General features: G+C 39.5%; 1 protein-coding gene across 20 annotated transcripts in view; it reads right to left on the reverse strand.

Moving 5' to 3' along the window:
- fnbp1 (formin binding protein 1) overlaps positions 1-13,743 on the reverse strand; it is a 66,587-nt gene that overhangs the window by 41,425 nt on the left and 11,419 nt on the right. For 5 of the 20 annotated variants that reach the window (XM_023338841.1, XM_023338847.1, XM_023338848.1 and 2 more), the window contains exons 1-2: positions 3,443-3,594; positions 2,245-2,360 (exon numbers count right to left, since the gene is read on the reverse strand). In XM_023338841.1, the coding sequence (XP_023194609.1) occupies positions 2,245-2,360; positions 3,443-3,484 (158 nt within the window). In that variant the 5' untranslated portion in view covers positions 3,485-3,594. Of the gene's footprint in view, positions 1-2,244; positions 2,361-3,442; positions 3,597-4,251; positions 4,665-13,743 lie in introns of those variants that run through there. The other 15 variants (XM_023338839.1, XM_023338846.1, XM_023338844.1 and 12 more) reach the window with 9 other exon arrangements.

Genomic DNA, 13,743 nt, shown 5'->3' on the forward strand with positions numbered 1-13,743 from the left:
AGAAGACAAGAGACAATGTGTTGAGCGCACCTGGAAACTCTGTCTCAAGCTATCCTCTGTCCCCGTAAAAAATATTCCTGGAGTTAGCCTCATCCGATAGCGTGTGCCTATGCGAGAATGCGCTAAATAACAGACATGGTTAGGCAGCAGGCCTCTTTGTGTAAGCACGAAGGGGCGAAAACATCCGCTCCATCTGTGGTGGAGCAAGTTTAATAAACCTACAATGGTGAGATGAGCTCAACATGCTGCAGGCACATGCTGACTGATTGAATTATGTCCCATCTATGTTTGTTCAAACATGCAGCTGCTATATATAAATGTGTGGTTTTGTTGCGACACACAATGTTAATTTTTTGCTCACTTTTTCACATTACAGCCAACAATTGTGATTGTTATTAAGAATTTATTTCATGATATTGCTAGGAAACTTGTGACAGGCTGCAGACTGGGGAGGAGATTCACTTCCTGAATCACACTGACCCTAAACTTGCAGCCAGAGCTACAAGGAACATGATCAAAACATATTTAAGAATGACCCAGTCAAAGAGAAACCACTGTGGTCCTTTTGCAAAGGTTAATAAATACAAAATGTGATCTTTAGATGTGGAAAGCCGTTAGACACATACCCCATATCACGTATTATTCTTGTTTCACTTCACAGTTACGTACTACTTTGTACTGGCCTATAAGATCTATTGAGGTTGTGAGAATATGTGAAAAATAAGTGTAACTATTTTTGCAAGGAGCTCTAATCATATGAGAAACATCATGGGGAAAGCTTTTTCTTTTGAATCTGTATTAGAAATCAATAAATGCTCTTTAGAATATAAATGTTCAAACAGATTTACAACAAAAACTAAATCCTAAAGACAACCAAATACTGACAATCTATTAAAAACAATCTAATTGCAGAAAGTTACAGAGGGTTTACTGAAGCAATCTTTATACGAATCCTGTCATAGTATTAGTTATTCATTCTGAAACAGGACAGTTTCAGAATATTTAGGGCAGTAGCCGTATTGACCATCCTCTTTGGAACGTGAGGGGGGACGAAGATGCGGATTTGGGGGAATATCTTCTTCTGTTGCTGACTAATGAGCGGCAGGAGGCCTGAGGAGACGGATCCTCTCTGCTCCAAAAACTGCCTTTGAAAATCAGCGACTGTATCACAACACAGTGTGTGTGAGAGGAGGGGAAGAGAGGAGGAAGAGGAAGAGGAGGAGCCGACACATGTGGTTGGTGGAATAAAAAAAAAAATCTGGGTCAGACCTGGGGTTGATAATGCTGATACCTTGTCATCTCTATGGAAACACAGGCCCCGCCCCCATAACCCCTCACAACCTGACTTCCTTTCTGCCTGAAGCTCAGACCAGTGACAAAAACACACAGCTTCACATGCAAGGAGGAAAGAGGCAGACAGAGAAACAGCTAGACGGGGAAAAAAAGGATGGAGAGGGGAGTCGAGCAGACGTCCACTTTGACTTATTTCACTGGCTGAAACCAGACATTGGGATTGCATGGAAATGTGCTACTTTGTCATAGAGATGCACTTCAGACACAAATTCATTCAAGTACTTACATTTTTTTATATCTTTGCATATTGGAACACTTTTGATTTAGTTTACTATCGAGGAAACAGACAATACCTTTTAATGTTTTAAGGCCAATTAGCTTATTTAGTAGCTAATTAGCTTACTTAGCAACGTGAGTGCTTTTATTAAAAAGAAGATTGACTCATCAGATCTATTCTATGCCTGAATGATTTTATCTGCTAAGCAAGGCAGCCGCTAAAATGTCCAATAACTTTTTCGAATGAAACTTAAACTTCCTGTGACGCTCACATTGCCTCTCATTAATGGGGAAAGGAGAAAGCTGGCTGCAGGTCAACATCACTGGCCCCAAATTCAGAGGCATCTCATTAGACCTGATTCAGGGATCAGCTTAATCTGTTGACAAAGTCTGACATGAATATGATAGAAAGGAAATGCTACTGTTCCCTCTAAAGTAATCACGGCATGTGGTAATGCAAGATAAAACTGCGGTGAAAAAGAAAAAACAAACACACCCTGCTTGATGCCATCCAGCCTTATTTAAACTTTGACAATTTGAGCACGATAGAAATAACAAAACTGGATCAGAAGTGTGTTTTCAAAATGTGACATTCAGATTCCCCGCATAATATGAAGTACACCCACTTTTTTGCCCCGACTGCAACATCAAATACGGGTCAGCTAAAGCACTCACCTAATTTGTTTTGCATAGTTGATTTCGATCTCCGATCGCTCCTTCACAAATTTGTTGTACTTCTCCACAAACTCGATCCCCCACTGCGTGTGCTTCTCCAAGTTATCAAACTGATCCTGTAAAGAACAGGAGGCGAAAATGATTAGGTTGCATGATTAGCATAGAACATTTTATTGAGTGAAGAACAGATATGCACCACAAAATCAGCTGTTGTTCATTTTCAGCTGCACCGGTATTACTGTGACCACGATCTTTTTCAGCAAAGTCATTGAACTCACAATGCTGTTTGTTGTGAGCAGTGTGCTGTTCTTACAGACTGACAACCTTATGTCAATTTTAGAGTTATGGATTGACATTCTCAAGGGAAGGCACATTTAGACCACAATTAGTAATGCTGGTTTCAAACATCATTTTGCCTTTAATTTAAAACAGTATAACCTTATTTTACAGCGAATGCTCTCTATCACATGCGTCACACACAGTGTGACGCCCCCTCTTCCCTTAAAATAAATAGCGACTACTCAAAAAAGAAAGCTGAAGAAAGAAAGAAAGCTGATGAAGAGCTGTTATATGCTGGTAATAATAGAAACCGCAAACAGCTAAAGCTAGCTTTCCGTCTTGACCTACGGAGCTGTTCAAACTGCTTTTAATCATCTAAAAGGTTATGTAAGGGCAAATCTGCACCTTCTTTAGATGGTCATATTGAGTATATGTAAATACTAGCATTACTTTTAGAATGGATTTTGAGGTAAAACCCCCATATGCATGGGGTGACCTTTTCGTTCACATCTGCGCAATGCATTCCCCAGTGAAAGGCGTCTCACCAGAAACACGACACTCGTCTTTCTCCATAAGCAATTAATCAGCGCTACCAGTTTCACCAGCGACTTCTCCTTCAGATCCACATATGATTTAAAAAGTGTGGGATGTTCCAGAGCCTTATAGTAAATCCAGACCCCAGCAGTCTATAGCACTGATAACCAAACACAGCTGCTCAGACTGAAGTCATTATTTAAGACTCGCTCGTGACTTGTGGGGGAAAGTATGAGCCTTGACTTGGCTAAGGTCATGTCGGCAAAGTTGTCAAATGAGGAAAGAGAGCGAATAATTCATCTGGCAAATCAGCACACATACGTCACGTCTAAATCCAGACAATATTACCTAATCTAAACAACAACAAAAAAACATAAAATGAGACCTTGGTGTGGCTCCAACAGTCTCCCATCCTCTCCTCCACCATGTCTTTTGTCTTCTTTGCGTCCGACTAATACGGGGAGAATCTTAGATGTCAGCACCAGAAAAAAAGAAAACCCTATGTGATTTTTAAGCAAACCGTGCAGAATGATACAGCGATGCTTCAAGCATCCTGCACTGAAAGCATAAGTGACACGGGAAGTGGTTGTGGTGATGAAAAAGATGAAGAGGTGTGCTTCAGTCTGCAGCTCTGTGAAGCAATGTCAGGTTGTTGTAGAGGAAAGCCAAATGTTTTTTTTAATAATGCTTAGATTTGTGCAGAACGGTAAAGTTTCATCGCTTTACTTCAGTAAAATTTCATCACATGAGGAAAGATAAAATCACTTCAACACCCCTGAATGAAAACACTCAGGAACTGAACGACTCTCAATTGAAGCACTCAAAGAAAACAATAGAATGAGAAGTGGGGGAGAGGACTTTCCAGACTGCATCGTCAGCCAATTTCAATGACAAATCCCTCATCAACAGTCAGGAAAATCAATGGATAAAACCCAAACAATAAGACTTTCTCTGCTTTGGGTGAAGAATCTTCCTTTGGAATTTCTGTTTATGCTTCTCCTAAATCCCCAAATGCTTTCTTTGAAGTTTGCTCCAATTGAAGTATCAAAACTTAATTTACTTTATCTCAACCACAAAGCGAGAATTCAGAACAAAATAAAAGACAACATGCAGCCCACGTCAGAGCAGCTAAATCATGCACAATAAAAACCTCCTCTCCTCCTCCTCCTCCTCCGCACACATTTCTCAGATTACCCTTTTCTGTAGGGGCACCATCTTATCCGGTGGCTCTCAGCATGGAAACATCCAAACTCTGGAAAATGCCCATTCAATTCACCGCCCTCCGAGTGAATGCGGTGAAAAGCTACAGTTAGTTTGGAGAGGTCATCCGTGGGACCTTTGTCTGGGTATCCCAAGTGGGAGCAAGTGCAGATCAGCAGAAGTGTGCCGAGGTTGGGAACAAAGTCTCCTGACCCCCTCACCACCCCACAACCTTCCACACACAGTAAAAAAGGAGCTGGTTCAAATAATTCCCGATTTTCTGGAAGGAGTGAAAGGGAAAAAAAATGTGAATGAAGGGAAAGATCCAAAGCCTGGCTGGTTCACTCAACAACCAAATGAATATGAGTCCCTGGCTGCCAGCAGCATTCAGGCTTATTGCTCCATCAGGCGTAAGGTGGAATAAGTGGGATGAGAGAAGAGGACAGAGAGGGAGAGAGGGAGAGAGAGAGAGCTGCAAAACAAAGGGAGGGAGCTTGAAAGGACTAGGAATGACACAAGAGGCGGGATTACTCAAGAGGAGATTACATATGGCTGGGGGTTGGGAGCCTCTTTAAGTTTGAAAACCTCTCCAAAATGTGAAAATTGAATAAACTATACAGCAAACCAATAAAAAAAAAAAACAGTGCAAAGCTTTTTTTTCCCCTCCCCTCCAGGGGGTCTTTTTGTGGGCTCTAGTGCCCCTTATATGAAAGTAGGCTGACAGGAAAGGAGGAAAGACATGCAGCAAATATCGCCGGGTCAGGGGAATCGAACCAGCAACGGCCACGTCGAGGACTCAAGGCCTTTAAACGTGGGTCACGCTATCCCCTACGCCACCACAGCACGCCCAGTGCAAAGCTTCTTGATCAGGTCATGATGAGTCACTGGGAGGTGATGCTCTTGCCAGAGTAAAATGGAATAACCATCAGTGGTGCAATTTCCAAGCTACACTAGAAATATCAGATTAATAATTTATTATTCTCAGGCAGGGAACTGTTAAGAAAACACACACATTATGAGAAACGATTGTGGTGTATACTGTTACAGCCTTCCTCTTTATCACATCAAACTCCTGCCATTCCAGCCAGTAAAGTATTTAAACCCATCCAAAGTATCACCTCTCCATGACAAGATGGAGCAGATCTGATAACAAAAATCTATTTAAAAAAAGGGAAAAAAAGTGCAAAGGACAGCACAAGACCATTAGGAAGTTTTCCTTCATTATATGTTTGTTTAAGCTTTGTTTTTGTCAATATAATACATTTCCAGGTCATATGTTTACAAAATGATAACAAAAAAATTAATAAAATAACCAACCACGCTTTAATCAGCAAGTAGTGATATTTGTCTAACCTATTTTTTCTAATTTTCACCAGATTTGATTGTTTTATTTCAATTAATGTAGCACAAGAAAAAAAAATGATTATCCTCAGGTATACCACAATACATATGTTTATGTATTGTGTAAACTGAAAACATAATGTAACGATTCTGTGTTTTAGTTCTGCTGGGGTCCATATGGTTATTTGTATTTGATATAAGTTGCAATGTGATCCTTTTTGTTTTATGTAGTGTTATGGGCTTTCCCTGTCTGACTCTGCTGGCTCCCTCTCACATGTGATAGGCCTGTCATGTGGGCGGGGGATCGGTGGAGCGGGAGTACCAGGACCGGAAGTGGGGAGAGTTCAGAGGGGAGTTAGCAGTGAAGCTAACAGTTGAGTTTGCCCGTTTGTTAGAGGCGTGAGCTGCAGCCTCAGAAATAGCAGCTTGTACTTATTTCTAATAAACCCTGTTGGCGGGACTACATCTGCGGTGTTGGCGTCATTACAGTAAAAAAAAGGGGGTTGGTGTGTTTTTTAAGCCGTGAATAGCTTACAGTTCTCAGTTTTGATGCATTTAATTAATAGAGCCTCCAGATTAGCTGGAGGCTAAAGCTACCGGCTAGTCAGAGAAGGGTTAAAACCACACAACAGCAACTACAAATGCAATTTTATGAGCCTTTAAGCCAGCGGTCCCCAACCTTTTTAGTCGCGCCGACCGGTCAACCCTTTGCGGACCGGGGGGGTGTGGGGGGTGGGGGCGTCGGAAGTATCGAGTCCGATGCTGTCGTTCGGGGGGGTGCGCGCGCAATACTCCGATGTTCTTTTGTTACTCATTCTGCCGCAAGGCTTGACGTGCAAGACGTAACCGGTAAAATCCGGTTTAGGATTTTCAAAATAAAAGATCCGGAAGTAGTTCATTATTTCTTGCGCGGCCTGGTACCAATTGGTCCAATTGGCCCGGTGGTTGGGGACCACTGCTTTAAGCCATCATCGTGTTTGTGTTGAACAATTGTTTTTATTGAATCCACTGATTGATCACACAAGAAACTGAGTTTGGAGGTGGTGTGTCACCAGTGATTTTCCTGAGTGAAACAAATACTTGTGCAACACGTAAAATGGTTCCAGTTAGAGTAACGGTCTGATATAGATCCAAAGTGGTATGAAAATTACAACTACATATGCACTTTTGAGTGAAGGCTGATTTATAGATTTTTACATGGACTTATTTTATTGTTGGGTAATTACTCTGAACTAATCATTTGGATCAGACTGAAATTATTCAACAATGTTTTGTAGCACAGCTGCACTGCTTAGGAAAAATTATGTCATGAAAGACCCATTATTTGACAATATGTATTATTTTTAGAGCAGCCTTTTGTTTTCGTATGGGTTTGAATGTGTGAGGTGATAGATTTAAAGACAAAAATTATTAGGAATTTTTATCTACTTTTTACTTTTTATCTACTTTTTAAAAATATATATATATAATGTCATAATATTTTAGGTTTAATTCGCCAATCCAAAAATGTTCCTAAAGGTCAGATATTAACTACTTACAAACCAGAACCTCACTTCAAACATCGTCAGCTATTACTTTTAATAATAGGGTAACATTTCTGTTTTATTATTTTTTAAACCTGCATCCCCCCGCTGAAAATGTAAAGCACTAGTGTCCCAATGATGTGTATGGTTAAAAATATTTTGACTACAAATGCAAAATGAACAAACTTCTCTTTTACTCAAAGTTCACTCTTGGGCTATGTATGCAAATTATACACTGTTACCAACTCTGTCATGGTTGGCTGCGTTAGGGTCAAACCTGCACACAGAATCTAGTGAATTTTCCTCCTTCTCTCCTACTAAATCCCTGTCCTGACCTTTACCTGCTTCCATTTTTTCATCTGCCAGCCTCTGACGCCTAACCTTGTTCCCAGATCAAGGAATACACAATGTAAGCGATCCCTTCCAGAAACACTCAGCTTGTTATTTCAGGCCACAGCCCCAACTCATTGTGTTTCGCCTACTATTGTAGTAGAACATGAACTGAAAATAAATAGAACTCTGCTACTAACAAATACTTAGCAGCATGCAGGAAATTAGAAAAAAGGGTCAAAAATAGAAGATATTTTAGCAGTTCCTAAATACATAGGTTCCTCATTGGTGGTAAGAAATGAAAACAAGTGCATGTTTGTTTTATAGGAACGGTTTTCTGACCCTGCAAAATCCCTCCTAAGTAGAGAGCTGGGGATTATGGTGCAGGTTAACGTATCAGACTAGTGGTTAATCTAAACTAATGCACATTATTTAGCAACCTGTTCAGTCCAAATTATTCAATCACAGCCATAAGGGGATAAGGGGACACTTTATTAGTGTCCAGCACAGACACAGAATTCATAAAGCAACAAACAATGGGGAGTGTGTGTAGGCGTGTGTGTGTGTAAGTGAGTCTGCTCAGTGTATGGTTTGTTATGTGCGCTTCATCTAAGGGTGGATATAAAGATAAGCCTTCACGCTTACTTCATTTATTAACAGGGAAAAAGTGATGTGTAATGTATAAAATAATCCCGAAGTGGTTGTAATTCCCTTATCTAACATAGATGGCAGTAGAGAGTAAAGTCATCAATCAAAAACCCTCAAATGTAAATATTTACATAAAAGACCTCAAAAGACTCTGACAACTTCTAAAGAAATTTCTGAGTCTCACTGAAAATTGAGCATTTTAAAAAAATCCACATAAAAATGTAATCTAATATTAGATATTCCTTTTTTTAAATCCTAAAACAAAGCTGATAAAGAAATGGAAAGAAAAGAGGGCCAGTAAAGGCCCTCTTGCGCCACATCATAAAAGGGAATAGAGTGAATTTACAACATAATGGTAAAAGAAATTTACTGATTTTAAACTCCCTGAGCAAACATTTCTGGGGACATCTTCGTTTAACAGGTTATAGACATCTCCACGTAGGGCACCGTGCTACTCTGGCAGTAACAGCTGAAATCAATACGCTAATAAAAAGACAAGAAAAGAGGGGAAAGACAGAGCTGCTTGTTGGCTAACAAAATTTTAAAAACGGACAATGCAAACAGGAATTGGCAAACTAGCAAGCTGGAGAAGAAGCAAATGTACCAAAACAGTATTTCATTATTTAGCAAGTTGGTCGCAAACGCACTGTTGTAGTTTTCTGACCCCGAGCTGCACAAATTATAGAGGGAAAGAAAAGTCCAAATAAACAGATCTGAACCTGGAAGGGCGACATGGAGGATATTTTTAGATGAATATTATCAAGGAGAATGGTGGAGACCTCAGTACTTTTCCCTGCCTGTCAGTGGGCGAAAAGAGAAAGACAACATGCTGGGATCAGCAGGGCTTGACAAGACAGATGTTCAGCTGGATGGAGAACAATGAGAAAAGAAGCCTTTTTTTCTTTTTCATTTGTTCAGCATATTGACTGGGGAGTAAAGACTGGTAGGTGGGTTTGGGTTAGTCATGCTGAAAACAACTGCTAACCCCCAAAACCTTTTGCAACGGAGGAGCTAAGTTCTGTTTTAAGACGATGACTTTTTATTCCAATTTTGTCACATCACAACCACAAATTTCAATAAGATTTTCTGCTACAGACCAGCAATGAGTAGAGTCTTGATGTGAAGTGGAAGAAAAGGATATATAATTTTAAAAAATCCATACTGAACATTTACTTAAGCCTGTTTTATTTTGATAACTCTAAATCTAGAGCTAGAAATTGCATCCAGATGTCATTGGAAAGCAGTCAACCCTCACATCCTCACAGTGAAACATGGTGGCGGCAATCTAAAGCTGTGGGGAGGCTTTTCAGTGAGTCAGTAGTGAGAAGGGAAGAGTTGATGGGAAAGTGGATGGAGTTTTGTGCAGCAGGAAAATATTAGAGGCTGCAAAAGACTTGAGATGGGGGCAAAGGTTTACCTTGCATCAGGACCTTAGCTTACAGCCATAACTATAATGTCATGGTTTAGAACAGAGACTTTTTTTGAGATAGAATAGCTAAATCTAAGCTAGAATCTGTGGCAATGCTTGACAGGTTATGTTTAAATACAAAGTTCTACCAATCTCACTAAGCTTGAGCTATTTTGCAAGGGAAATATCCTGGAGGGTTTGGTTTTCTACAAACTATTGTTTCAGGAGGGCTGAATATAAGTGTAGGTTACAGGTTTCTCCAGGCTTCACCCACTCAAATTTAAGACTTTTTAAGACCATTATGAAAGGAATTTAAGACATTTATCTCCACAGAAATCTGCGAACTTTGTCCAGTCAAATGGTGAATAAATTTGCACTTACCTACGATGGACGCAAAAAAGTTATCAAGCTAGTCGACTAGATAAGATATGTTAGCAGTGAGTTACTGGTAGCATCAAGTGTCTCGAGTAGCAGAACGAAATGAAAATGTCTGAGTGTGACTCAAACATTTGTCTGACAGAAAAGACCCGCAAGAAAGAAAATACACTGAATAGACAATATTAAATAGTTCTGACAAGACAAAATTTAAGACCTTTGGTTAACATGTTAAAGGCGAACTTCCATTTTTAAATGAATTAGGTCCTTAATTTAAGATTTTTTTAAGGATGCGCAGACACCACCACAAATTAAGTCTATCACAAAAAATACCAATACAAGTTTGAAATTGTAATGTGGTAGAGGAGTTTTGGAAGGCCCTGTAGTGTAACTTACAAGAAGAGCTTGATGTCGAAACAAAAGAAATACGAAAGGTTTAATTCTTTATTTGTCAGGTAGTCTCATTAGCTAATAAACCCACACCTGCAGAAATAATGAGTATGAACAGAAAGAAACAGCATCCATCCAGATCTGTTCAGTGGGCTGTTAGAGTCCAACCAATTAAAATAACCAACAAACAACTGAATTGTTCCAGCAAAAGTCCTCCTGGCCTCGGTGGGAAAAAAATAAAAAAGTACACAAAATGTTGGAAAATTTGGACTTGTCCTTTCACTAATTATTCATAACCTCAAAGAACACAGAGGAACGAACAGAGTGGACCCGACCGCACACTTCACAGACTCAAAGCGAGGCTCTATCTGTTCAACCAGAACCGCTCGCCATGCATGAGCCGACTGCTGCAGGCAGTCACAGGGCTTCATGATGGTGGGCGTCCCGCAGCAAGAACAAATATTTAACGGAGATGCCAAGCCCCCTCTCGAACACACATTGTGCTTTGTCCGAGAAAGCGGGGTCTTTCTCGGACAAAAGATCGCGGCCCTGTACAGCTACAGTATCAGAGAGGATTCACAGGAAAACATGCAAACTCGCACAAATAAAAACAGACGATGATCATATGAGTGTCCACAGCAGATGTCATCTGATATTTTAGTTCTGGTTATCAGAGTGGTCATGAGCTGCCTGTGACCTCAGCAGAAATGAGGGCCTTTTAATACGGAAATGCAAAGAAATATGATCAGGCACAAACAAAACAGTCTTGGGTAACGTTTTCTCATCATATTTATGAATTTATTTGTACAATTCTAATAATTAAGGGTACGGATGACTTTAATATTGCTAATTAGAGGCTTTTAATGCATACAAATTGTTGTTCTTATTATTTATCTTCAATCACTGACAGACAGAAAAAGTTTTTCCCTCTTAAAGATTTCTTCTATGTATGTGTTTTGTGTCATTGACATTTACTTTTAATATAAATATATTAAAATATATATAATATAAATAAATATGTAAATATATATAATACATGTATATAAAATATATGTGATATTCTGAATCTTTGAGTCCAAATAAAACTCCAAATGTGTTCCTAAACTTATGACAAAAAAACAAACAACTATACAGCAAAAATGTATTTTTTAGACTGCAATGCACTTCCTTTTGTAAAGTTGAATGAAAAATAGGACAAGATGACACACACATTTGGAGGCAAATGATCACACATGACTGAGCAGCTGGTTGGTCCAGAGAGGACACCTTCTGTTTGAACGCTATCAAGGTATTTATAGAAGCAACACCTCGGTTTCTCAGAAACGATAAGAGAAGCTCCCACTGGTACATGTAACACTTCCTGTATGTCTTTCAAACTTCCTACCTATCCGTGTTGACAGCACAGAGAGACATGACGTCCAAGTCGGCGCCTTCCTGTGATTAGTAACTATGTTTACTTAAAATGACCTGAAGTGCTCCAGAATTAAAACTCTAGACGTCAGATTGATCCAGTTGGAAAACCCACAGTAGCTTTGAGCGCAGTCTATATGTCTGAAATGAGAACTTCCTCACTCTTCCGCTCACTTACAGCACTGGTCGTCTTCAAGTGGAGGAGCGTCTGCAGATACTCCTCAAAAGGGCTCGCTGTGGGCTCCTCTTCCTTTTGCTCCTCTTCTTTTTCCGCTTTCACAGAAAGAGCGTTGTCAATGAGCACAAAAAACTGGCTTCTTCTTCGCAACATGGCGCGAGGTTTTCTTGTAAGGACAGCGCAGAAATCGGACGTCCTGGACAAAGTTAATCCATCTCAAGCGAAAAGCAGGTTTTGGTTGAATCTAAAAATCTTGATTGGTTCGATTTCCATAAAACTGTAGTGTAGTGTTAAAGTTAGTCAAAGTAAGGTAATAAAATAGGAATATTTTTATCTCACAAGGCTGAACAGAAGCTCACCATGCCGAGGTAAAAAAACAGTGAGAGAAAGAACCAGTAGGGAACTTAATTAAATGACCCTGTCATTAATCTGATTACTGAACCTCCCTTGTACCTTTAACACCCATTAGGCTGCTCTGTGGATTAAGCCTACTAGGCCAGCCTGAACACACATTAGCCATTGTTCCCCCTGACCTGTTTTTGTTCCATTTGGTACGGCTAAGGCTCTTTAATTCTTATAAAATATATTCCTAGGAATGAAGCAAGCTTTGAACTTTAACATTAACCCAATATCAATGAACTGCAACAACACCTACAACCACAAACTACTTGAAATGTATATAGACTTCCCTAGAGAACAAATTTGCAGAACCACTTATTTGCTGTGCTTAGAGCTGCTAGTCTTTTGGGGTATGTGTTGGAATTCGTGGACATCCATTTTCCAAATTCTCATTTGGATCTTGGTCTAGATTTTACCTTTTTGATCTATACTTTGACTGGGGCACTCTAACACACTGATATGCTGTTATCTGTAGACTGTATATTTAGTGCTGATATCCTGTTTGACATTTAACCTTTGCCCCTATCACAAGTCTTTTGTAGGCTCTTTCCATCAACTCAGACTAGTTTATCTTTTTGTGTTGAAGAAAACCATTCCAACAGCATGATTCTGCCACTACCATGTTTCATCACAAGTATGATGTGTTACCCTGGGTCTCTTGGCTTGGATTCCTTTTAAATAAATGCACGTGATGTTTTAAGAACCACAATTACATTTTTTTAACTAAAGGACAGATACATTCACTTCCTTTCTATTCTTGAGGGTACAGCAAGTCAGCATCAAAAAATATAATTTTCCTACTTTGATTAACTTCCTAAGCTGATTTTTTTTATTAGAATACTTTAAATATGCTCAAGGAAAAAATTGTGAATTTTACACAAATTATTTAGTCACATTCCACAGAAAAATACTGAACCACAACTGGATGGGGATCCACTGTAGTTCGTTTTAGCCAAAGTTTTACAAGAGCCATTGCAGAAGGTCTAAAGAGCCACTTTCGAGTTTCCACACTTCCAGAGTTTGCAGACATCTAGCTTAGGTGAACGGAAGCGCCACATGCTACTTCAAACCGCAAGAGGCATCACGATGTCAGAGTTTGCAATATCAAAAAGGGCAACTTGAATGCAAACTTGGTCAGATCTTGGAATTCAACTGCCATACGTTAGTCCCCTGAATGTCATCCTTATATTTAGCCATTTGGATTCCCCTTGATTTGCACAGAAGATGTATTTGTTTAATAGACAAAATGTTAAAACTCAGATGTGGAGAAATTATAACAAAAAGGGGACTGAATACAGCACACCAAACAATTCAGGGTTTTATTTTAGAAGTGTTTTTTTTTCCTTCACAATTTTGCCTTACTTTACCACGTAAAATCAAAATAAAACACAAATGAACATTACTGTCATTTGTCTGCATCCTGCTCTTACTGTGTAATACTGTAGTTAAAGCCCGGAACATGAAATGAAACAAGCTGGAGGCAC

The sequence above is a fragment of the Xiphophorus maculatus genome, chromosome 8 (genome assembly GCF_002775205.1).
Source record: "Xiphophorus maculatus strain JP 163 A chromosome 8, X_maculatus-5.0-male, whole genome shotgun sequence".
NCBI lineage: Eukaryota > Metazoa > Chordata > Actinopteri > Cyprinodontiformes > Poeciliidae > Xiphophorus > Xiphophorus maculatus.